Source organism: Cololabis saira, chromosome 5, assembly GCF_033807715.1.
Source record: "Cololabis saira isolate AMF1-May2022 chromosome 5, fColSai1.1, whole genome shotgun sequence".
NCBI classification, from domain to species: Eukaryota; Metazoa; Chordata; class Actinopteri; order Beloniformes; family Belonidae; genus Cololabis; species Cololabis saira.
In genome coordinates, this window is record NC_084591.1 from 20,963,259 (window position 1) to 20,990,704 (window position 27,446).

At 40.3% G+C, this 27,446-nt stretch overlaps 1 protein-coding gene across 1 annotated transcript in view; it reads right to left on the minus strand.

Annotated features, from left to right (window-relative positions):
* The window catches only part of LOC133443873 (synaptotagmin-9-like), a 62,644-nt gene that overhangs the window by 17,397 nt on the left and 17,801 nt on the right, over window positions 1–27,446 (minus strand). The window contains exons 2-4 of the mRNA XM_061721174.1: window positions 21,153–21,328; window positions 19,298–19,515; window positions 17,742–18,282 (exon numbers count right to left, since the gene is read on the minus strand). Coding sequence (XP_061577158.1) covers window positions 17,742–18,282; window positions 19,298–19,515; window positions 21,153–21,328 — 935 coding nt within the window. The remainder of the gene's footprint in view (window positions 1–17,741; window positions 18,283–19,297; window positions 19,516–21,152; window positions 21,329–27,446) is intronic.

Consider the following 27,446-nt stretch of genomic DNA (forward strand, 5'->3'; position numbering starts at 1 on the left):
GAACACACACACACGCACACGCGCACACGCACACACACACACACACACACACACACACACACACACACACACACACACACACACACACACACACACACACACACACACACACACTCAAATGCGCATTAGTTACCTGCTGCTCTGAGTCAATGGCTGAATATTGCTGAAAATCAAATTGATTAAAATGAGTTAATTCATCACTGATGACAGCACCTACATGGCTGCAAGCACACTAACACACATGCACAGGATCATCGTCCAGGATGTGTGACATCCGCACAGATCTCTCTCTCCTGTTGCTGAGGGACCAACAGCCTCGTTGCTTTGAGCATCAGCCATTAAAAGTTTGAGGGCTTATGATGCCTCTGAGATTATAGCACACGCGTGTTCTGGCAAAAGCACAATAACCTGCACGCTTACACACCTGCGTAGGCAAGAATGCACAGCGATGATGGGTAAACAAGCCCTTTAGCTCTCCAATAATAATAATGTGATATCCTCCCATCACTCTGTCCGAAACACACACTTAGACTGGCTGTAGAGTGTCGATCACTACTCTTATGAGCACTCAAATCAAGCCTGTGGTCAGGATTATGGTCACTTGTGCTCTGCCAATGAAATTAGACCTGATCTCTAAAGCACCCCAATAAAGCAGAGAGAGTGTGAACAGTCCATCTTCTCCAATTAGAATACCAACGGCTGCTCTCCCGCAGGAGCAGCCGGGCCTTATCAGCAAAGCTCTGTCTTCCTTTGTCTTTTATAATCACAGGCTCGAACTGACTCCATCATTCTTCTCTTCTTCTCATCATTTGTCTTTATACCTCCATGCAGACCTTATTAGAAGTGTCATGCCTGCCAATGTGCTTAAAATTAACCAGCGTCTTCGACGTGTTTGCTTTTTTTTCAACACATAGTGCAACAGTGTTATTTCTCACTGATGCTGGAGATTTCACATACATTTTCATCCCATTCACACCCGACAAAAAACCACAATTAAGTTTCTTTTTCATAGAGAGAAGGGAATCCTTATTGTATCAGTGTCTGATAGGCTCATGCCCCATCAAGTGTGTATAAAACATGTTCTTAGGGTGAACTTGTTCCCATATAGCACTACATCAGGATTTCATGCCCCTTTTCCCCACTTTGAGATTCAAGTACTGTATATCACAGTGAGCATAACAACAACTTGCTTTAGCTGGAAGGACATTCTCACTCCCTGCTCGTCACATAATGACTCTTAGTCAGAAGCTATAATGAAATATTTAAAAACTAAATAGCTCTTTGGAGTAATTTTTCAGCGTAAAATGTTTATTGGAGCATGTTAGCGAAGCATTCTTCTTTACAGTCACATTAGCTTTCACGTTTTTCTGAGTGCTATCAGGCAACAAATGTGAGATTTTACAACAAAATAATAATAATAATAATATGATAGGATTTGCTTAGTTTCATACAATTAAATACACCACTTCCAGAAAAGAGGCTGGCATTTTTGATGTAGGATTTGCAAGGATCAGGTCAGCATTTCATCCTCCGTCTGATGTCGATGCTTATAATCACGTTGATGATTAAAAACCACCAAAAGCAAATCATTTATATATCAAATGTAGAGCCATCTGAAGCTAAAGCTATCATCCACGATACAAATGCTGGACTTCAGAGTAAAATTGACTTTCGAAAAGCCTTTCAGAACAAAACCTGTTTCTAAGTAGTAGGAGGCTGACTGTATTTTCATTGCATTTTTGTTTTTAAAATTCTTGGTCTCTGTTTGACTGTGTCGGGAAACTAAAACTATAGGCTACATCTTGCTTCAGGAAAATACCATGGGTTTGTGTTCTTATGTGTGCGTCATTTTGTCAAAATGATGCACGCCTAAGAAGGGAATCCTTGTCTTCTGTAACAAACATCTCCTGTAGGACATAAAATCAGGCAGAAATATGATGCAAAAGATACATGAACAAACATCCAAATGGATTATGTTAGAAAAGAGAAAATATTGGGAATTGAAAGGTCAAGTACTGCTCAACACAGGGGAACACCTCGAGCATGAACTTGATGAATCCAGCCACAATAATCCTCAACTACAGTGAAAACAAATTATTAAACATGAACTTTAAACCCTAAAGAATTTATAACAGAAAAAAAGTCCTGCCCAAGCCCCTCAGTTGCTGTCCGAATACACGAGTGCTACATAACCATTTATAGCGTCAGAAAAATGATTGACAAGCTTCGGTGAAGTCTCCCGGTTGGTGAAATGGTCCACACATAAAAGAATGTGTCACTGGCAAATGTGCTCACTGTTCCTTGTCCGAATGGACCTTTGCAGCCTTACACTTACTTTTCAATAGTGTTTTATTAATTATATAGTGTATCGGGACAATTATTTCAGTTTTTCTGATGCACCTGTAGGCAGCTAGAAGATCAGTAAGGATGAGAATATTTTATGCAGTAATGCTTAAGTCGTAATTGGAGGGAATACTCTTATACAGTGGAAACACTATAAATTAATGTTTGTATCATGCACAAATCTATTAACAACAGTTGGTTTTGAAAATGAAACTATAAACGGTGGTCATTCGTCCACAACATACGGCCAAAGAGCGTGTTTTAGGATTTATTCAGCTTACTTAAGCACATTAGATCCTCTTTCCCGGACACCGATCAGCGAGCCTTGTATACTGTATATCTGCCTGAGTGAACATGGTGGAAGTAAATAAATCACTGCCTTGACTGAACTTTAGCTGTAAAAATAAACACGCCCTGGCAGAATCAGGCTAAGCTAAGGGAACCTTCAAAACTGCCAGTAAAGACTGGTGACACCGTCATGCATAAAACAACATCATCTCGAGGATCCTGCAGAGCTTCCTCTGTGGCACAATGTTCCGCTTGCAGGCTCCTGTTCTTGGTTGCATGCCATTTGTTTAACAAAATTCACTGAAATATAAGTACAAATACAACAAGAGGAGAAAAAACATGTCTCCTCACTAGTGGCTAAATGTGGCTGTGTGAGTGATGCAAGTTTCAAACCTTTAAGAACAAATAGCTTTAACGTTTTATGAGGGAGGGAGGAAATGCAATGAATATCCTTGCAGGGGCTCCGTGCTAACACTTAAATAAAAATGTTCATTAGCTTGGTCACAGTGGAAACTGAACTGACTTTATGTTTCAACTATCTGCAAAGTGCCTCACATTTATCTTGAGAGGCAGTTAAAGTGATGCTCTCACCCAGCTTTTAAGGTGTGGGATTTTGTAGGTTGTGCACAAATGAGGACTTGGATTTTCATGAAAGACTTAACACTCACATCATCGCTCAATTTTCAGCTTCAGTCTTGCCCACCAAAGGCTAGAAGTTTGAAATATATAGCATAATTGCAAGAATTAATGGGAATAGTTAGGTAAAAAATTTACAAAAGACATGCTTAGGGTTAAAAAAAATACTTTTACTGTAAATGTTTTACTGGTTACACGTGTTATTTTACTGCCTTGTGGACTGTGCCCTACACAAAACATCGAGTTTTGTTACAATTTGTAGTCATCAGTTTTGGCACTGTTAAGTGTTTTTGAGATGTGGACAAAAGTAAAGTCATATTTTCTGGTGAGACGAGGCTCCAACAGAATATTTTGCCCACCAGCTGCTTTCTCACTCCACGATTAAGTCGTTAAGGTTTAGTCAAGGAGATGCTCGTTTGATAGAATACAGGAAGCAGGATATGCATGAAATGTGCTGTAGTCACGTATTACCTGGTTATGATCAGTGATTTGGTCATAACTGCCTACTCTTGCCGTTCCTGGAATTGTTGTCCTATAATTTCAACAACATATCTTATTGCAAAACGTTTCTTAATCTTATAATCTCTCCAGATGGACATCTTTTTAAACACGTTTGTGTTAATTACCATTATCTCATCAGGTTGCATTATTATAAAATATTTAAAGTGTTTTATAAGATCAATCGTAGGTAACCCAGTGATAGCCCAGTGTTAGCCCAGTGCTAGCCCAATGTTAGCCCAGTGTTAGCCCAGTGTTAGCCCAGTGATAACCCAATGTTAGCCCAGTGTTAGCCCAGTGATAGCCCAGTGTTAGCCAAGTGATAGCCCAGTGATAACCCAGTGATAGTGAGTGTTAGCCCAGTGATAGCCCAGTGTTAGCCCAGTGATAGCCCAGTGTTAGCCCAGTGATAGCCCAGTGTTAGCCCAGTGATAGCCCAGTGTTAGCCCAGTGATAACCCAGTGATAACCCAGTGTTAGCCCAGTTATAGCCCAGTGTTAGCCCAGTGATAGCCCAGTGCTACAGCCAGTTCCACACAGGTTCTACAAAGAACTGACTTGCTTTTACACTGGCCGGAGAGCCCCAGAGAGCCAGGACCCCAAACCATTCTCATTGCTTTTATTATGTTCTTTAAAGATGATCATGCACTGAAGACAGCATCTAGAATATCTGTATATTAGTTCATGAATGAGGTTTTCAGTGTTTATTTTCCAATAAATACATATTCAAACCTTAAAGTTACATGTATGAAAAACTTCCTAGTAATTAAATCAAAGATAAAGTATAAAGAACAGGGTTTTGGGTGGCACTTTTATCAAGCTCTAAATGTACCACTGCAATGTCTGTTTGTTTTTTCTTTTAAATTGAGCTTCTTCAGCTCCACAGACACAAAGGGGATACATTTTCCTAGATGAACGTCTGAATTATGAAACAATATCACATGAACAGAAGAGGGAACACTTGAATTATTACTAGATGAAATAAGGATAAACAGGGCATTCTAATGTACGCTCAGTAAAATGACATGCTCTTGCTTTATGTGTGCTCATATATCTTTGAGCTTTGATATATTCAGAATGTCTTATTGACTGCATTGAACGTTAGCATTTAGGGAAATCTATTCCTTTCCAAATGTCAATAAGGACAATTGGGAGGGCAAGACCGCATTATATGATGCCATTTATCATTGAAGCAAAGTTGTAACCCCCTTTTTGAAATTAACACACGCACACACACACACATATATACAACTACCAATGCTGACCCCATCTATCAAGGTCCTAATTACAGTGAGCCACGCTGCAGTCAATAGTATTGACCAGTCCTGCAGGAGCCACCGCTTACAACATCTTTGGGTTTGTCATCGTCTTTATTCAAACAAAATTCATCAGCTGCAAAAGCAGAGAAAGGAAAGGAGCGTGCAGGTAAGAACAAAGTGGACAAAAGTTTCACAATTTAACCACAAGACGCAACAAGAAGCATCCTCTCATACAAGAGACACATACTTAATGGCACTAGCTATTAAATGGACCAACACGCAACAGATAAGCAGGTCAAGAAATTGTTGAACTATTAATGGGCAGGAATTTGATATTCAAAGACAATTATCTAATTGCTTTATGGCTCCACAATGAGCCAGAACCAATTAGTGTGCCTTGAGTTTCCTCTGATTATAACTTTACATTTAAACATTAAATGTCACAATGTCACCCTAGTGTGGCAGTTAAACAGGCCTATCTATGTAACTGCTGAAAGCTAATGGTCTGAACTTACAATATAGCACCATTTAAATCTGGATGTGTGGGAGGGCTGAGGATTGGACTACCATCGTTCTGGTTGAATAACAACCTACTCCATCTACTGCATTTTGTTGCTGGAAATGGTGAAAAGAAGAAAAAACTTGGATAAAAACACGTTTACAATAGGTACTAAGTGAATTTTTTTTAAAAGAGGACAAAATCAGTGGAGGTATTGTGTAAATAAAATATGCAGGAGTCAGTAATGGTCCACAATTTCCTGGGGTGGGCAGGGGTAGGATGAATCTTGTGTGGAGCTTTACCCTGCTAGTTTTATACCTCCATACAAAACCTAGCATACATGGAAAATGACTGAAGGCATCTCTACCACTGTGGGATAGCACATGCTCATCATAGAATCAGTGATGATGATGGAGAACAATGCTAACCAGGTTCACCACTGTCTTCTCTCTAGATCCTTTGGCTGCTACTGCCTGCATATATCCCCCCGCGGATAGCATGAAACACTGTAGCCACAATTGGCTTTTCTGATACACATGTAAATGCCTGAAAACGTCTTCAACGCAACAATTCCACAATTCGGTTCGGCAGTGCTTGATGTAATCCTTTTCAAAGTCGACAAATGGGAATGAGGTGGATTTTTTCAAGACATATGGGTGAGGCTGCCGTTTATTACAACAAAAAAAAGTATTCTCAATATGCTCTTTTGACAGACTTTTTAAAACAAAGTTTACTACTATAAAATAAACCTGAATGAAACATATGTCATGTCACTGGGCTGATGCGTTTTTCTTGGGCCAAGAACCATAATTATTATGCATGCACACATACTGGAGAGCAGACCAGCCGGGGTCCTTCCCTGAGGTCCCAAGGGAGCTAACCTAGTTCAGCTGGGAACAGTCGGGAAGTGAGAAGGGAAACCTCACATTTCTACATTTCTTAAGGATTCCGTATAGGCTATGTCAAATGTTCAGTCAATCACTCAGACACAAATCTACTAAATCGCTTTGCAAAAACAACACACACCAATCTTACCCTGCGGTTTTTTTTTGTGTGATAAGGTTGAACCCATTGGGAAATGCAGCAATGAATATGCAGGCAATCACATTCACTTTTCAATGTGACAGATTGAGTATTTGTATTGCTTTGTACTATAATGTATATCAGTTGAAAATGGCACCATAATCTGCAAAATTAACATGCAAGAGGGGCCACCAAGGAAATACTATCATGAAGGCCAAAAAGCTCTCCAAGCAGGATAGGAATTAAGTTCTGGAGACTTACACCTTACAGTTGGGTGATAAAAAAACTTGAGAACACTGAGAATTCATTGATATTCGTTATCTAAAAAAAAAAAAAAGAATGGAAAGAATATTGAACCACAACCAACCTGCCAAGAAATGGCGTGCCAAAAAAATCCAACATGGAGAGCAAGCACAACATTGATCAGATAGACAAAGAAGAGTCCAAATGAGGGAGCTCCAGAGCAGTGATTCAAGCATCTGTCCTTGAACAATTAAAGCATCGCACAAAGGTAGTCTACATGAAAAGAGTGGCCACTGATAAGTGGTCCAAGAGCAACTTTCAGTGAATCATGATGGTGTCATGGATGTTACTCATTGTCAGGCCCTGGGAAACTGGTGAGAATGAAGGCTATGATTGATGGTGGAATATTCTTGTGGAAAACATGTTTCAGTTTTCAAAAGAATTGAGATTGTGGTAGAGTTTTCCCTTTCATCGTGACACCAACCTACTGAAAAAGCAACACTTGAGCAGTTTACAGAGAAAAATTTAAATATCTTACACTTGTGAGGGTAAGCCAGAGAAACCAGGGGAAAATATGGGACAACTGACACCTGTATTACATCATCTGATTTAAAGGACTTTGAGGCATTAAGATCCCACTTGCTGGATGCCTCATTTAGAGAGAGATTCTCCAAAGCAATTACTGCGTTCACTAATGGAAAAGCAGTATCTAAGGAGTTTTGACTTCCTGAGAGTGAAGCTTTATGTATGCTGAAAGCAAAAAACACAACAGAGAAGGTTGCTTTAGCTTTAGTTGCAGACCCACTGTTGAAAACAAAGGTCTCCATTGCTTTGATGAGCACCTGGAACCGTGGTACTGTTACACATCACAAAAACATGTGTCTGTGAACTAGAACTAGCTCATTGAACTAGCTATTTTTCTGTGAATCGGCAGCCATCATGAGCAGTATTTAAACTCACATTCACCCTTGTAGATGCTTCCTGATGTCACTTGCCCAACGAGCTCACCGCCGCTATCAAATCCCACTTCAATCCCAGCTTTCACATATACCCTCTGATTCAGTGGAGGAGAATAAAGAAAAATCATGAGCCTCAATATCTTCACATATCGGGGATGGGGGATGAACAGATCAGTGAGCCTGCTGCTTGAAATCAACGAGGGACCGTTGTCACAGCGGAGTGTTACTCCACTACTAACATGTTCACAGCTACAAGATACAGGAATGCAGAAGCTCTGGAACAGAAGGGAGTCCAATGTGCCTTTGCTTCAGCACTCTGAAAGATGGACCTCTATATGCACTTGCCGCCTTGATGAACCTGAGATGTAAGAACAGGTAAGATGATAAACATAGGGGACCATCTCTCTCCCCTGTATACTTACAGTACCAAATCTGAAAGTGATGCGATGCCATGACATATATTTAATGTTCGCATAAAAACAAATCAAAGATCAGTTAAATCTATATTGAGTAAAAGTCAATAATTGACAATAGTCTAACCCATTGGTTCTCAACCGGGCTGGATCGGGGACCGAACATCACTCCTTTAAACTTTAAAGTTCCCAAATTTATTTACCAAAACATGGTCCAGTTTTAACTTCAGGTTGTACAGAATTAACAGTGCCTTCATTTACAAATGTGAAATAAAAGAAGTGCAACAACTGAGTTGTTTCAAAAGGACTCAGAAACATAAAGCTTTAGTACTTAATGAAAATTTAACAAACGCTGTTCTAGAAGAAGTCTAGAGTCACTTAATCAAGCTTCATACATAAGGCCGGCACAACAATCAAACATTTCAGCAACAGCAGTTTCAAAACAGGCAGTTTTTAACATACTCAGCTGGTGTTTTCCAGCAAAATACATGACACAAAAAAGTGTAACAACTGAGAAGTAGTTTGAAAAAGAATCCAAAATATGTGTTTATCTGAGTCACAGTCCTGCAACCCACTGAAGACAGGTCCCAATACGCCAGCTGAGATCGCTGGTCTAACCTATGCTTTGTTCTTTACAAGTGCAGACTCAGTAGATGCAAAAGATGACCAAGAAACTGGAATAACAGGAGCTGGGACTGAGCTGGAGCTTTGAGGGCTTGAAAGCCACCAGAAAAAGGCCACTATAGGGAAAGCAGCAGCAGGAGCACCAAATAAGAGCAGCTTTATTTGTATTTTTTTTACCAAATTGTGGAGCAGCACGAGGTCACTGTGCAGCAAGACGCTCAAGCAGTCTTCTCCAAGTCCATGGATTTTTCTGCTGAGAAAACTGCTGCTTCAGAAAACACATCCAGGTAGTGAGGAGTCAACAGGCATCGGTTTCCCGGTATTGCTGCCACTGCACTAAAGTACCTCTGGGCATCCTGCACCAGAACAGACACTCAAAGACTTTTTAGCACATCCTAAAAGAGAGCATGTTTTCATGAGAAGGAAGCAGCTATCTCTGCTTCAGTGAGTCTTCTGGCCAACGACTGGTCACTAAGAGGTGTGATACTGGACTATAAGCTATAAACATATTCTCAGTCTTAGCTGCTATATGTGATAAGAGATTCTGAATCGTGTTTACACTAAATGTCTAAAAAGAAATGTGATCCTCTGCTATTTTGAATGCTGCTTCAGTTGCAGCTTTTCCATAGTTCTTTGTTATTTCAATAATAAATATCATTACAATGCATTTATATCCATGTGATAACACCTTATATTTTCCTTTACACAGTCATGAAAGAAATGTTAAGTTCCAGGATGATGCTGTCAGTTTCTTACACATAATCGATGTTATTGTACTAATATCAGCAAATATGCAAAGCCCTGACATTGGTGCTGGAATGGGTGCTGACAAAGTAGGACAGGCATTTCCCTAGTGGAGGGACCATCACGATTTAGGTTTGCTTCACTGCTTCAGAGAACTGGACTACTTGCCATCAAGGAGGGAAAAATGAATTCTTAAGTCGAGCAAAGTATCCTACAGGATAATGTCAGAGTCGCTGCCAGCCAGTTGGCTGCAGGTCGGTCTAAGCTGGGGGATGTAGCGGGACAACAGCACCAAGCATCAGAGTATATCTGCCACAGAATGCCTTCAGCCGCCAGGGTCAGAATCTAAATCTCAACGCCAGTGAGATGCTGTGGAATGACGTCATCAGAGCCGCTCACACCAGACATCCTACAAAAGTGTGAGCTGAAGCAGTTCTGGGAAGAGGAATGAACAATTATTTGCTGCAAAAGGAGGCCTGCTAGCTATTAACGCCAAGAGATTAAGTTATTGTTAGCAGTTTAAGCACATAGTTTTTTTTAGCTTTTATTGTGACTTAAATAAAGATCAAATCACATTTTATTGCAAATTACTCCAGAAAACAGGGTCAAGATTTTGCAGCTAATAATATTCTAATAAAATTCATTTTCTTATATTGGTTAAATAAGGCATAATTTGCACAGTTACATGGATAAATGTTAATAGGTTAAACTTCTAACCTGGTAATCAATCACATTATTAATATTTCACAATTAGCAAAAAATGTTATTGAATGGAAAAATGAAAATTTCAGGACTTCTACACTAGCAATTCTTTATTCTAATGCCATTATCTCATCATATGTTGATAAGTTTACCTTGACAAAGCTTGTTTTCTTGTTAAAACAAAAACATGTTTCTTCAACTCTTTATTTCAAGGAGACAGGCTATTGAAAGGAAAAGATGAGAAGCTAATCAAATCCCACCACACTGCTTCAGCCAGTCTCTGCTCAAATACATGCAGTGATAATGCTGTGAATTAAATCATTAACACAAGATTAGATGTGTAATCTTGAGATAATTGGCTCTAGCCTCCGGTGACCCTGAATAGGACTGAAATAGGATGGCTTTTAGAAAATAAAATTGAAGAAACAGATAACAGAATAATTAGGCTGTGACTTATCCATGATAACATGAGATAAAAACATGTCAAAACAAAGAGAAGAAGAGTTGCAAAATGTAAACCCACGTTATGAAATGCTGAAGCGTTCCAGAGTGATCTAGATACACTTTCTTTGGAAACATTGACAATCAAAAATTCTGTAATCTGGGAGTCCCTCCCAGATTACAGAACTTCTCAGCCTATTTCTAAGTGGCATCTATGATCTCATTCTTTTGGTCAGTCCCAGTAGTTTATGACCACAGGTTATGGTAGGAACAGACCGGTGAAATCCATCCTGCAGCAGACGCTGCACCGATCTGCCTGTCGACCTCTTGCTTCCTTCTTCTCTCTCTTAATAACAAGACCCCAAGAGACTATTTATTCTGACACTGTCTCATATAGCAGTTTATTATTTTAATTTTATTGGCTGGAATTTTTTTTTCCAAATATCCCTTTCAATGTGTCAACAAATATTTCATTAGTTATAGGAAGTGTTTAACTATTGCACCCCCTCTCCTTGCAAAACAACGCAAAGTAATGTTGACACCTAACCGGGTTGTCTCTTGCAGCAAGTGTGTTTTATGGCACTACGTCGCACATCTGTAAGGTTAATAGCTCACAGAGCTACAGTGGACTTCAAGGCAGGGCTGACTTCCAGACAAAGTCTGATTTCTAGGCTAATATGAACCAAATTAATTGTTTACATTATGTAGTGCAATTGATCAGATCAGACCTGCATGCCTTTGATGATGTGAAACTGTTCTCCAATCTGAGCGGCTCCTATGTGGTGATGTACACTCATAGGACCCATGTAAACAACCCATCGTGTAGGGTCTTGAAATGCTACTGTCACATATGGTTACATGAAGCTGCAGCACACATTTTGTACTGTTTTATTTAAGTTTCCATTAACTGACTGGGGAATGTCAAAACCATGGGTTTTTGACAGCAGACGGGGCTGATCTCACTCGGGTAGATACAGTTGTTGTAGATTAAATATGACAAAAAAAAAATAAATAAATATATATATATATATATTAGGGCTGCACGATTCTGGACAAAATGAGAATCACGATTTTTTTGCTTAGAATTGAGATCACGATTCTCTCACGATTTTTTTCCAATATAAAATGTATTGCACTTATTACTTTAACTTTGCAACAGCTGAACAAAAATATAATAACAATAAACATCTCTTGTCTTCTTTACACAAACCTTTGGATAATTTAAACAATAATAACAATTTTGAACAATATTTGTTCCTCCCTGAGTTGAACACCCTTTCAGAAAGGGGACTTGTAACAGATCCTGTAGTTCTGAGGCAACAAATTATTCCTCTGGCTGGGATGTACCCCCCATTGCCTTTTGCTGCTATTAAGAAGCTGCCGATACAAAAGGTAAACGTTACAAAAAATATGATGGTGCCTGATAAAAGACTGGCATCAACTTTGTAACAGCTGACATTGAACATAAAAACAATAAACATCTCTCTTGTCTTTAAATAATTTAAACAATAATAACAATTTAACAATATTTGTTCCTCCCTGAGTTGAACACCCTTTCAGAAAGGGGACTTGTAACAGATCCTGTAGTTCTGAGGCAACAAATTATTCCTCTGGCTGCTTTTTGCTGTAACAGCTGACATTGAACATAAAAACAATAAACATCTCTCTTGTCTTTAAATAATTTTAACAATAACAATTTTAACAATATTTATGTGCAATATGTGTCAGGTGATGAGAAAGGTAGATGTTTCTCCAAATGTAATCCACAATCATTAACAAAATATAACAAACATGACAACATGATAGTTGACCATGACAGGACTACAACAACCTAGAACATAGGCCTAGTCCTTTTTTTATGCAGCCATCTTTAAAAAAAAATAAATAAAATTTTAAATCGTCGTCATTTGGAAATGAGATCGCGTTCAAGCATGAATCGAGATCGCGATTTTTTAACGATTAATCGTGCAGCCCTAATATACATACATACATACATACATACATACATACATACATACATACATACATACATACATACATACATACATACATACATACATACATACATACATACATACATACATACATACATACATACATACATACATACATACATACATACATACATACATATATATATATATATATATATATATATATATATATACAGTATATATATATGTATATATAGGTTAGAACTTTTAGTCAAATCTATCTACGTGATCTGGATATGATGAAAACCGGATTTGGGCTGGCAGTCCCAACCAACTCAAGAAAGTAATAGAAGAGGAAATGAGAGAGAGCACATACAAGAGACTGAACATGAGTAAACCTTTGACAGTGCAGATGAAAATCCCTGCAGGAAAAACTAATACATTCAGTGCTGAAAAGAATGAATCAGCCTTGTTTTATGATTAACTCGGACAATAAAATCAGCCTACAAAATGCTCTAAATATCTTTTAAGATGACGACTGAATTATTGAATTTCTGTCAATCCTAATTTTAACCAACATCCATCAATAGCTTTTCATTTGGCGACAATGTGTGACATCATCGTTCAGCACTTCTGAGTTTTACCACTAATTTAAGCTGAAAATCTTAAAATAGCTTTCATCAGAGCAGATTATGGGTGAAAGTCACCATGGACATCGAGCTAGGTTATTCTAGTCAGGAAATTCTGTCTTTAGACCCAGCAAACCTGGCTAACCCACTTACCTAGCTTCATGCCCCTCAGGGGTGTACATGTTGATTGCAATCTGTGGTGAATAAATGTGTGATTAAAAAGGGAATACATTTAGAGTTGTAACTCTTTTTTTGACTGACGCACACAGGAGACGGGGCATCTATACATCCTGCGTTCGATTCTTTGGAAGAGTATTTGATTTAACCTGATTTAGCTGAAAATACAATGTGTGTCTGGAAGGGGTTAAAACAACATCTGTAAACAAAACAGATGTCTGTATGCTGAGAGGTGGAAGCGTTGTTCCAGTGGGTTTTTGCATTAGTTAGCTCCACACGAACAGGTTGGAGCTGGTTCGGCGCTGACCCAGTTAACAATCATTGTCTTGCTTTGAACTTAATTACTTGATGAGGAGCAGCAGGGTTGTCTGTCTGTTTCAAATGCTCATGAAAAAACAATCTGACCAACTGTTGGCCACACTCCAATTTTAAAAAAGAAAAAACTTGGAGCCATACATAAAAAATGCAGAAATATGTATATGGACAATTTTGTTTATTTTAGAAAAGAAGTATTCATGCATTATTGTCGTATCGTATATTTACAAATACATCTCAATCTCAAACTGAAGGCTGTTTGAATAACACTAATCTTTTGTATCAGTTCACTTACAGAAAGATCCCTTCAGGGAGTGAAGGGTTCAGGGCGGCAAAATGACTCTATTTGCTCTATTTTGTAGGAAGAACTAGAGACAAATGTAGAACAAATCCACCCCCAGATAAACTTTCCTTATCACAAAATATTGTTGAAAATGAGGAAATGTGACTCTATACTTATTATTTGAAGCGATATAAGTCAGAAAGTAAGCACCAAGAAAGACTACGAGTAGGCTCCAAATCAGCCAGCTATAATTAACACTTTTAAATAAGCAGAAACAAATGTTGAAAACCTTTGGCTAAGTGTTATGATGTGATCGATTGAACCTCTGATACGCCTCTGAAATGTTTGTGATTATGTGTAAATACGCTACAACCACATTACCCATCATTTCAGACTGCTGTTGTGAAACCAGTAGGAATAAAATGCTCCCTTGTTTCCTGGGTGTGGTTTACTTTAGACACAGCGCTGTCCCCTTGATTTTCTATGACATTTGCCCCTTAGGAAAGTCTTTCTCTTTTTTTTGGCCTTCAGAAGAGTGGCAGGATGGAAAGCTGCAGGAGACTGCCTACATTCAGAAACCACTGACTCTTGTCCACAATCACTGTGTTGCCTAGCAACATTTTATTTTGTGTAAGGGTAAAGCTGCAGTCTGTGTTGTGCAAAGTTGTGTGTCTGTTAATTCTATTGGAAAGCTTTAATAATTCATGTGGCTTCCACTATACAGTCCACAACTCTGTTAAATTTATTATATATACTTATCTGGTTCGACGCCACTGCTGAACACAGGGGAAATCAGATCTTGTTCAGATCTGGTTGTAACATTTGTCCAGGCTGATCCGATCAGAGATGGATAGAGTTAAAAATGCAGGTGTGAACATCGAGGATATTTCTGCTGTTCCGCCCTCAGGGCCGTCACCTCTGTTTCACACAGTCGCACTCCAGAGCAGGTAATGGATATGTTGGTTCTGCTTTGGCTGCTAAAATCATATTACACATGTGATACTGCTCAACTGAAACGTTTATCAGGAGGTGGGAACATATGGCGCTTTTCCACTAGTGCCTACTGAGCTCGACTCGACTCGACTCGTCTTTGCGCTTTTCCACTAGGGGTCGAGGCGGGTGGAGGCGGGTGGAGGCGTGTCGAGTAGATACTTTTTCTGTAACTACTCTGCCGAGGTTCTAAGCGGCTGAGACTGCTTCATCTGACGTCATCAGACTACAGGCCACCGATTGGTCGGGGGGTTGGGAGTCAGACGTCTGAGTCAGGATGTGACATCAGTGAAAGAGCGACTCTGACGGCGTCTTCTTCTTCATTTTATTCAACAACAGCGCAAAAGTCTGTTTGGTGATCCAACTCTGAGGTGCAGATGTTCATAAACCTGGTGGCTGAGGAGAGAATTAAAAAGGGATCTAGACGGGCAATAAGGAACGACCAGATCTACCAGGAGCTCTGTCTCTTCATAGCTGCTCCCGGCTCCCAGTTGACTTTTCAGCAGTGCCGAGACAAACTAAAAAAAATTAAAAAGCGTTGTCGCTTGAAGCTTCTTTCACTCTCATTTTTCAACGCGATATCGAACACAAGTCACAGACCCAGCAGCACATATACTGTATATCAGGTTCTCTGGAGCGGAGTGGCCTAGTGGTTAGGGCATCAGGCTCATGATCCGAAGATCATGGGTTTGAATCCTGGCACTGGTGTCACTTTGTGCATCCTTGGGAAAGATGCTTTACTCTCAGCTTTCCTCGCTTCACCCAGGTGTATGAATGGGTCCCCTTTTGCTAGGGGAAGTATCCAACTAGCGTCCTATCCTGGGGGTGGTTACCACCTGTTTGTTTGTGCTACAGAAACCGGAGATAAACACCGGCTCTATGGGCCACAAGGCTCGAAAATGACATACTTCCAGGTTCTATATCTTTAGTGTTGTTGTCTTCTTCGTTTAGATCACAATCAAATACGTCACCCGCCTACTTCTCATCTGGGTAATGAAAATAATTGAGGGCAAGGTGAGTCGAGTCAAGTAGGTACTAGTATAAAAGTGTAAAAGTGGCAATAGACTGTATAAGAGCAACCAGACAAAACTGTAACATCACCTGTAAGTTTTCTGAAAAGCGCTTTTGAAGCCTCTTTTATCCTTGTACTGCGCTGGAACACGCCCACCTTATTTCAGTCACTACAAATGAGCTATTTTACCTTGACAGGCTTAGCTTATGCTAACCTATGATACACATTATTATTACTATACCATCATTCTCATTTAATCCATCCAAACATCTCCATTTCAAGGGTCACGACCATCATAACATCCAACACAAGTGCTGCCAGAACTGAAATCTGGTCTGTAGGAGCTATGCTGGGATTCTTCTGCTTGTCTCTTCTTTGGAAGTAAGAAAGGCCCCCAGGTTAGCTAAGGGCTGTCTGTCTGAATGTTGCCCCTGGGATAGGAAGGGGTGGAAGCTGGCTGTACACTGTGGACTGCCAGGTCCCCTCAAGTTTGAGCCTCAACAACCCAATAATGTCAAGGACTTTACAACTTTGCGTTTAGTTTCCGCTATGTAGTCACCAATTTGGGCAATAATCTTGTATGAGCTGAATATAAATGTTTTAAACCACAATCATATCAAAAGTGCTAATGGTCTCCATGGTGGCTTTGTGGCAGTGACCTCTAGTGAATTAAAGGTTGTTTTATTCTCACTGGATGTTCTGTTAAAATAATTAGATACACAAGAATGAGTCTTCCAAAAGCTGAAGAAAGAACCCATAGAAAGACCAATCAGTAGCAGAAGCAGCATCCAGTGTATTTGGATAAGTTCACTTGTGTTCGTGTCATCTTCTCTTTCCTGCCTACTTCCCACAGTGCAAATATGATTACAGGCTTGGCTTTATGAATTTCTGGAATATCTGATGAGATTGTTGTTGAACCTGTTCAAATAATAATCTCATACTGTGTTGCCAGATCGCTGCACACGACAAATCAACGCTTGTTTGTGGTAATGAAGTGGGAGTTAAATAATATAGCGTGAATTGTTGTGGTAGTTTATTGAGGACTCACTAATCATGCGGAATAATCAGGGTTAGGCCTTATGAAAAAAATTACACTGCATGAACATCCTGAAAATCACTTGATATCGTGATCTGACAGTATTTGCCCACAAACAAGAAAAGAAGAGTTTCTGTCTCAAACTGAGCCAAACTGTAATCCTCTCTCAACATGGAAGGCGAACCATGAGGGAGTTCCTGGCAGGAACATCTGACTTCCAACGCTATAGATTTATTCAAGTGAATAATGAAATATAGGAAGTGTCACTGTATCTCTGTCAAACCAACCCCAGTCTTATGTCAGCATAGATCTGGGTCACTACCCCCAAGTGTTTCCTACCGCTTTCATTAAACATTAACTGTTTCTAAGTATATTTCTATGTCTCTGCCTCTGAAAACCAAAAATGAGTTCCACTTGGGGGGGAAATGAGATACAAGTCTGCTGATCTTTTATATTTCTTTCCGCTGTTGTAAAATCAATTTTACAAGAGTTTTTACTTGTTATTTAATTGTTTGGATGGATTTTCAACAAGACTTTACATTTGGGCTGGTGCAGTCCTGCAGGTTTAGTGAATCGGTGAATACAAATAATGGAAAATGTTATTGCATTCCAGCCATTTGCTCACGATTATCAACTAACAAGGTGCATTTATGAGGAAGAAAAGAAAGGCAGAGAAATGGGTTGAAGCTCTCACCGAGGTTACGTATTGTATGTCCCGGCACAGTTTCGTCTCCCGGGGAAAGTCAGCCAGATCCAAGAAGTTATCCACCACCACTTGGCCAATCAAATCATGACGAGAGAACCTGTCAAAGTCATAGACGCTGAAGTGCAGCTTACGGTTTGACAACTCGGCGTAAGCCACAGGAAAGAGAAACACCTCATCGAACACTGGGTTGAGTGTCTTGCGATGCACCTTGGTCTGGTGCTTGGTTTTGCGGTCGGGCAGTAGGTAGATCTTGACGTAAGGATCGGAGGTCCCTGAGAAATCCTTGGCAGGGAGGTCCTGGGCCTTGTGGATCTTCACAATCAGCTGCTCCAGGTCAAAGTCAAACTTCAGGATGAAATGAAGGCGCCCACAGCTGTCAGTCCGACGACCATCTTCTGCGTCCACTGACCGCTGCTTATACAGTTCTGGTTTGATTCGACCCAAACCAGAAAGAGAATCCTGACGTTGGAATTGGGCAGGGTTGAAATCAGGATTAGACAAGTTCATCTGACGCCGGATGGAGTTGTGCCTGCAAGAAAGTATTTGAATGTTATCAGTACTCGAGTTGTAAAACAAAATCAGGGGGGATGGTGGATTTTATCATATGGGGGCAGATAATTTGTGCTGATTACAAATAATATAATATATTACAAATAATAGCAGTGACCAAAACACCTGCAGAAATACTGCAGGAATGACATAGCAGCAGTTAAATGCAGCCTTCTGTAAGCTTTAAATATCCACTGGGCTTACATCAAATACATCAAAACACAACAATAAAAACAGTTTTCTGAACTTATCAATATGATTCTGTCCTTCACAGGATAAGTAAAATGGATCACTGCAAAAAATCAAGATCTTAACAAGAATATTTGTCTTATTTCTAGTTAAAATGTCTCATTTTAGTAAAAAAAATCATATTACACTTAAAACAAGACTCATCACTGGAAAAAACAACAATTTTCACCTGTTTCAAGTAGATTTTCACTTGAAATAAGTAGAAAAATTTGCCAGTGGAACACGATTTTTTTGCTTGTAATAAGAAGATAAATCTTGTCCCACTGGCAGATTTTCCTACTTATTTCAAGTGAAAATTTACCTGAAAAAGGTGAAAATTGTCACATTTTTCTGGAGCTATTTTTCTGGTGATGACTCTAAATGTTGAAATAGCAGTAAAACCACATTCATTGATGAAATGACATAAGGGATGGAAAGGGGGGATGGCAGTTTTACAGGGGGGATGATTTTGACCATTTTTATTTCAGGGGGGATGCCATCCCCCCTCATCCCCCCTCAACTCCAGTACTGAATGTTATAACAAATTTGATCAAAACCATTTTGCATTTGATGATCTATACATTTTTATCAGTACATCTGCCAAAGTATCTGCATTCCTTAATGCCTGATGCGTTGTAGGTGTTAACTTTGTAATAAAGTATATCTGAAAACAGATATCTCTGTGAAATGTGTTTGTTCATCTGTATGTAACCCCCCCAACAATACCAAAAGCTGAACACAGCCTTCAGGGACTGATTTGTACAAACCGTACAGACGATGTGGGCTCAGTAATCTGCCTCTGAACCCTGTCTCTGGCCAGAGTGTGAACCTGGTTTTTCTCCACCTTCATCTGGGTCTCCAGCGGGATGTCAGGCGATGTGTGACTTATCTTCAGGGCTGACTCTGGAACAGCCACAGCCGACGGGGGCCCTGAAGGCTCCTTCACGTAGCCATCCTCGCTGTACTCCCTTTCCTCCCCGTCCACCTGCAAAATGTACAGCAAAGGTCTTGTTTCTGCTAATATTGTTTATGGGAATAAAACCTTTGAATGGTCATTCTCAACTTCTAGCCCTCACTCTGACATTTACACTGACAGGGAACAATTACTTTTCCTTAAAGTATTCCATTCATACTTATCATTTTTGATAACTTGATGTTAGTGGTAGTAGTTACTGACATCTATTACTCGCCGAATTGTGAATTGTGAAATAAGATCTACTCACTGTGTATAAGTAAAAAAACAAAAAACAAAAACATGAAATAACTATAAAGTTAAGTTTTGGTTTGTATTTGGTTTGTGGCTTGTCTAAATTAGAAGCATTTTGGACAAGATGGAAATTCAAAAATGAAAGGGAAAACATGGAAACATGGATCGGTTAGCATTTAGGCCTGTGTACTGCCAAGCGAGAGCCGGGGGGGCCTGGTTTTGTTTTGTGTATGTCCCTGCTGTTTGGGACTGTGGTTTGGGGCTTTCCAGGGCTTTAGCGGGCCTGGGGTGCACCTTGGCTGGTGGAGGGGTGTGTTGGGGTGTTGACTAATTGCTAGCTGGGCGGATCCTTGGCGTGTTGGGGGGGGCACCTTCGGGTGTCGGCTGTCACTCCCTTTTGCTGCCATGGTCGGGCTGCGTTCAGGTTCTGGGCCGGGGGGGTGGCCGTCTTGGTCCTGCTGGTGTTGGTCACATCGCTCTGGTTTTTCCTTCCTCTCTCCTGACGGATGGTTGGTGGGAGTAACGCTGCTGCTGCTGCTGCTGCCGGGCTGCGTGGGGTGGGAGTTTGTTAAGATAGTTGCCCTTGGCAGTGTTGGGGTTGGGGAGCCTGGGGGTGGGGCAGCCTTGCCGGCTTTGTCTCTGGGGTCCTCCCCAGGCCTCTGTAGTAGTGCAAAATTGGAGAGGTGGGGCCCTGTGGCCGCGGGGCCCTCCTGGCCTGGTCCTCCCTGTTAGGTGGAGTGCAGCCAGTGGCGGTGTGCCCAGGGGAATCTGGGACGATCTGATGTGACAAGGATGTTGGTGGCAGTAACCAATGATGAAGTGGTTGACGCTGAAACTCAGACCTCACCTGGCAACAAAAAATTATATTTTCTGAATAGCTGAGAAATTCTATTTTCTGATTGGCAGATAGGTTGGTAACTCAAGATAACTGCTCTGTGTAGTATCAGCGCTCAGCCACAGCAGCGTAGTGTGCCTTTGACTCGTTTGTAAGATGGGCTGTTGGAATTACTGTGCGGTGAAGCTAATTTCTCAGCGTGAGAAATATCACCTGTGGCCTCTAAGCATTGGAACTTGTTGAAATCTGTGTGTCTCACACTCAGTGTGTGAGACTTGAGAGCCCTGTCTACCATTGTTATTGTCAGAATTACCATTGAAATCATTACTATTATCATTTTTATGACTGGTTATTATTTTTGCCTTCCTTGTTGCTAAGGTTAGAGTTAGGGTCATTCTTAATGTTATATATAGCTGTTTGTGTATCTTTGTATACAGACGTGCACGTGTTCATGCAAATATATGTGTGTATGTGTGAGTGTTTATGTATGTATATGAGTGTATTTTTACACTGAAATGTGCTTTTACAGTTTCTTATCAAACCTACACCTATACTTTGTGAGGTCTTACTTCCACCTTACCTCTGTAAGGACAGGCTGCTGGTCTCCTCCCAAGAAGTGCGCCCCTTTGAGGACATCTGGGAGGAAACGGCCACTCAGTGGCACCCAGCACAGCTTCCATGATACAAAGAGTGAGACGCTGAAGAGAGCCAGACCACAGGTGGTCACCAGCAGGGACAACAGGCTCACTGATACATCTAGAGAAAAAGGGCAGGTGCTCAGTGAATGGTAAACACAGCTTTGCCAGAACAAACTGCTGGCACAGAAAAAGACGGTCAATCGAGCTCCAGGGAGGACAGACTGTGTTTACTCGGAAATCTGAATGAGAAACAAAAAAAAACATTTTCTCAATGTATTCTAAGAAAAAAGGGATTCAACTGAATTAACCAAGCACAATACACTTTAGCGGCAGAGGAACACAAAAGCATTGAAAAGAAAAACTATTATTACAAGCTTTATATGTCTGGTAAAAAAGAGGGAAAAGAACAATTTGAGCTTTTTTAGAATCTTTTTTCTACATTCCTGAGTTATGTTTGCAGCCAACGCTGTTTATATCAACTACCTTTTTGTAATAGTTTTATTCTAATTTACATAGTCAAGTTTAACTGAATAAAGTCCTCCATGCTCAAGAAGAAAGGGGATGTGTCTTGAATTAAAATAATTGAGTGTAACAAATTGGGACCCCACCAGGAGCCTCGCAACCAGAAAGTAAAACAGTCCTATCAGTAACAACCTGAGACAACTAAAGCCTGAGTTATGGTTCTGCGTCAAAAAGACGCCGTGCTCACGCTGTCACCGTGACGCCGTCGTGAACCCTTCGGACTTCTCCGTCACTCCATTTCGCAGCGGTGCAGTACCCCCCGTGACCGCTAATTCGCGATCTTTTCCTGAATGGTTTATCCGACTTCTTCCGGTCACAGTGAATCAAAGAGATAAGGACAACTATTGTGCAAAAAAACAAAACAAAAAAAATCACACATACACGAAGAAAAGAGCGTTGAAAGTTCACGACTGCTTCAAACCGGAAACCGGAAATGCGTTGCTACCAAGCGCACCAATCACAGCCCTCTCGGTCTGCGTTTGGTCTGACGCGTAGTTACAATTTTTGGGAGGTACGCGTGACGGCGTACCACACGCCGTAGGTACGGCGTTGTTTTGACGCAGAACCATAACTCAGCCTTTACAGTATTGCAATCACACATATGGATGGTTCCTATGAATTTCCAGTTGAATTGTTTCCCCTTGACTAAATTTTTGGACACAAATTTATCAACAATGAAATAAGAAATGCTCTATGGCAACACAAAACAACTACTGATACCAGTATGCCTCTGATGGTGCAATCATGATTTAGTTCCCTCCTGATTTCCACCCCTGGCCTGCACTCACATTACTCATCACTCACATCATGCTGTTAACTTAAGCACCGGTCTTTGTACCGTTGCCCCAAAGAATTTGGTCAATGGAGAACAGAACGCCTAATTATAGTGGCAGCACTACTGATTTAATGATAGTCTCAAGGAACTGCATACACTGTGTACATGATCTCATTTATGTGGTGGGGGTGATGGCAAGATCTCATCCATTAAGGGGTCCTGCCTGCTCGCTACATCTGCTAGCGGACATGAGTTGCCCTCATTGTCTACAGCCTTGGGCTATAAAGTAAAATGTGGGAATGTCAAAGCTCTTGCTGAGCAAATATTTGATATCTTTATCTACTGTAAAATGTTTACAAGATATTAAGATGCAGGAAACCAATACTGCCATGCCCATTAATAGGAATCCATTTGGAAAGAAATCTAGGAAACGGTGGACCTCCACTTGCAAGACATGCCCAGAATTAAAGCCAGCATTTTTAACATGTGTAATCCCACAGTTTCTCCAGATATTGATTAGAGTGCGGGCGTAAAGTGTAAAACCTGCCAATCAAAATGCAAATGATCTTTGTAGCACTGATCTTCAAATCTGTAGGGCTTCTTTGCAGTGTTACTGTCAAAGACAGCAATGTCATCTGCATAGTTAAAGTCACTGATGTCAACAGCTGTGGATTTCTGGAGAATAAAACCGAAAGAGGGTTTTTTTTTTTGCCCATGCAGGTTTCATAACCCAGTTTTTTTACAATATTGAAACTTGGAGGGGCTTGAATATTGCATATTCCTGTTCTTGATCTGACATCAAACCAGTCAGTTAGCTCATCCCTACTGTGCACTGCACTAGCAGTCTTGGAGTAGAAGGCTTTACAAATGCTAATTCACTTTTCAGGAATACCATAGTGTTCAACAGTCCAGATGTAGTCTTGGTTGACAGGTTTAAATGCAGACTTGAAGTTGACATGTATATGTGCAACCGTGCATATATGAGCACACCTCTTCATACAGTGTACAGTGCCAGAGGCTAGACATCATGTCTTGCTTGAGCATGAAACAGAGCACTCATACTCGCTAAACGAACACAACTCGAGGGGTCAAAAGTGCTCGGCCACAGTCCAGAGTGCCACCTGTGTGTAGCCTGAGACTTCACAGTGGCAAATGGATTGAGCGTGGCTTGTGTCAGGTAGGTATCAAAAACAATATATTCATTTCAATATCTTGATTTAAAAAGCCTTAAACCTTTGCATTTTTCTCTATGGATAAGTCCATTACATTCACAATTGAGCTAAGTACTGAGCATTAGTCAAGCTCATTAGACCAGAGTGCTCGTGTGCATTAGCAGAAGAGACTTTACTTCTTTTAACTGCTGGGTAACAGCACATTGTAGTCAGACATATAGTCCGACAGCCTTTCAGAAAGTCATGTAAAACCTTGGCTGTCTGAGTCTGTCTGCTGAGATGAAAGGCTTTTTTCGAAGAATTAGAGAGAAGTCAGTGTTCTCTGCATCTATCTCGCTGGCCTTTTTCTGTGCTGCTTGTCATTCTGCATCACTCGTAAGAGACGGAATATGTGTCTGGATTTTCTGGTAGACTTTATTACAGCAACAACACCAGTAATACAGCGAGCGTCCACAATGTTCAAGACAATCTGTTGGGCGTGTCAGCATTTCAGACATCATATTTATATTTAATTTAATTTTGAACAATGACTTCCTTTGCAGTTTTTATTACTTGTTGTGTCTACTAAGTAGAGCTGAGAGCTTCTTTTAATGGTGCGGCAGTGCGCTGCCAAGGCCAGTATGAGAGGAATCAATTTATGTATCCATTAGTTATCAGATCTTGAGAGCTAAGAAATATTTGTCTTGCTCCTGATGTAAAACTGGACCGCACCATTGAAAAGTATATATAAATGAATGAAATATCATAGAAAAAAAGACAAGTGGGAGCTCAGCTATTTAAATACTTGTTGGATCCAAACCTGCTTTTCCGAGTTACAACCTCAGTTCAAACAATATCAGACATTAAGTAAAATTCAAAGACAAGAACAATGGAATGATTTGTGATATAAATATATATGTTATTCACCACAGAACACAGAAAACATATTAAATGGTGAAAAAAACTATCTGCATGTTTTGAATTTAATGGCTGAAACTGTAACAAGTTTGTCTGTAAAAAAAAGCATGTCCAAAAAACTGGTGAAACCATTTTAGATTAATGAATATAAGGAAAAGAATGCGACAACACTAAATATTGCAAGGCTTTAAAATCTAAAGGTGCATGGACATATGAACAAAGCACAGCATTATGCCCTCATTAGATTAAGAGCATTTTCAGTGCAACATAAAAGAAAACAGTTCTCATTTGTGCAGCTCTGCCCTGGGACTCAGCTGTGATGAACACAGCAAAGAGAAAACATCTATACTCCCATATGGCATCACTCAGATGGGACAACTCTTTGTTTCTGAACTCAATAGTGGCTTAGTATACGAGTATTGTCTACAAATACGAAATTACTTGAATTCTAGGTGAATCAAATCATGATCTCAAACAAGTTCACTCTGTTTCAAAGAATACATTTGTCTTGTTTATTTTGTTGAATAAAATTTGTAAAACAGTCCAAAGCAGGCCAGGGGATTTCAGTGAAATGCCTTTTATGAGCTTTTTCTGAAGCCGCTGGGTGTCTCTGCATTTCAAGCCCTCTTGGAGGGTGCGATCAAAACAGCGAGGCTGGCGCTCTGGAGAGCTGATGCCAGTTAATCTGATTCTGCTAATCAACATGTGACTCGTAAGGAAAGGAAGATGACAATTATAATCAAAAAAAAGATCTGAAACCTTCTGATGAGTGTAATTGTCAGCTCTGAAGTTGCTTGTTTTTTAATGCAAGTATTATTGAAGCAAGAAGTGTGATCACCAAATAATGAATGCTTCCTGTCAGCCTGGAAGGTTTCAGTTTTACTAATGGTTTATCCAACTTGTAGCTTTTCCTTCATCGCTCACAAATTACACTCATAGATGCTCAAATAATGGCTTCCTAAGTCACTGTCTTGTGTCCTGTTCACACTGGACCATGCACGCCGTGCATTCACACTGGATACGTTTTACTGTAATTTACAGACACTGATCCGGAAGTTACAATGAGGCCTTGCATTTTAACAGTTTCATTTAACATTAAATTTGGATATTGAGTTAAAAGCATCTGACACTCAGCAGTAAGTTTTCAGTGACGACACGTCACATTTTTAAAAATGACAAAATCAGAAAATGGCATGTTGTGTTAAGTTGCCATGGTAACAGTTACCTTAATGTTAAACATAACTGGAGTTTTCACTGAAGCACTAAAGGGTTTGTGCTGTTAGAGAGGTTTTGAGCTTGATGAAAGATAAAAAGTTTCTTACTGCGTGATGCAGCTCCAATTGTCATCATCTCCTTGTCCTTCTTCTGCTAATCTGGATTTCTTTTTAAGTCTCAGTGTGAAGCTTAATGTTGATTAGTTTCTGTATGTTTGTGGGCTTAAGAAAGTATTATAAGTGACATCAATAGGCCTAAAATCACAACCCTTTTATTGTGAAAGTATACTATTTCAAATAATAAACAATAAAGTAAGGAGTAATAAGTATCTTTATGAAGATCTTTTTAGGACTAATTGCAGAGACACTCCTTCACAGTAATATATCAGGATTCCACTATCTGTCGCTAAATAGCTCTTTAATGTTCCCACCTTTTAGTTTTGCTATTCTGTTTGCAGTTTCTGCCGCACCTTGTGATATACATAGTTTGTCAGAACATATCATTTACAAAGCAGTTATACAATAAACTCTAAACTCTAAAGCTAAACAGTGTCTGATAAAGAAGGTTTGTGCTGTCATGGGGACCCTTGGAGCTGAGTGTGCAAAAAAGAAGCTGTTTAGAAATGAGAAAACAAATAATGGGCACAATCACTTCACAAACAGTGATGAAAAAGTGTCCTCACTCTGAGGCTTTATCAAGTTTGCTTATGGAGACCACAGGAGCAGATTATTCCTGCTGCAACCCTGTCAGGCGGCTGAGGCTCAGGAGATAGAGAAGAATGTTTAGTCTAACATTGGTTTCAGTACCAATGTTAGACTTATGTGGGTTTCTTCCTTAGGAACACCAACTTTTAGTTTTTTAATGCAGTAATTCATCATTTATTTTAGTCATGTGACTTTTCACATCCCAGGAACTAGTGTTCAGGATTGTATCTGCAGCAGGAAGGAAACAAACGTGACACCGTCACCACGTTGTTTTGTTCTGTTCTGTTTTGTCTATTGTCTTTTTTGTGTATATATCATACGCCTCCGTTAGCTTCATGAGCTCGTATTGACTGGTATTACCTTTAACTTTGATGTCAACCCACTCTTGGTGAGTTAATACTAGAATTACAATGCTTTTACTTAGTGATGCACCGAATGTTCGGTCACCGAAATTGTTCGGCCGAAAATAGCAAAAAAACACTTTCGGTGTTGGGTGGAATAAGCGCGGGAAAAGACCGAACAATTAATAACGCCGTGTTTAGATGACGCAATCAAACAGCAAACAGCGTGGACTGAGGGACGTGCTGTGTTAAATGCAGCAAACATGTCAGCATGTCAGATCATTACTTGGATGTGGAGAAAAAGCAGAGGACACGAGAAATGATCCAGGCTGAGTTGGATTTGGGAAACCGCTTGGTGACGGTCACGGGACGCACAGCGCAGAGAAAAGGGCCCGTACTACAGATGCGGTGCGGGTGTCCTCACTGTCTGATATGTTTGACGAGATCCTCCAAGAAAATAACCCGGAAGCCAGGAAGACGACAAGCGCAACCGCTCAACAGTTAGATGATAGTCTGTCAGAAGTCCCCATCCCCAGGAGGAGAACCCTCTCGCCAGTAGAACATATCAGAGCCGGGCGGGGGGGCGGGGCATATCAGGACGGGGCCCTCT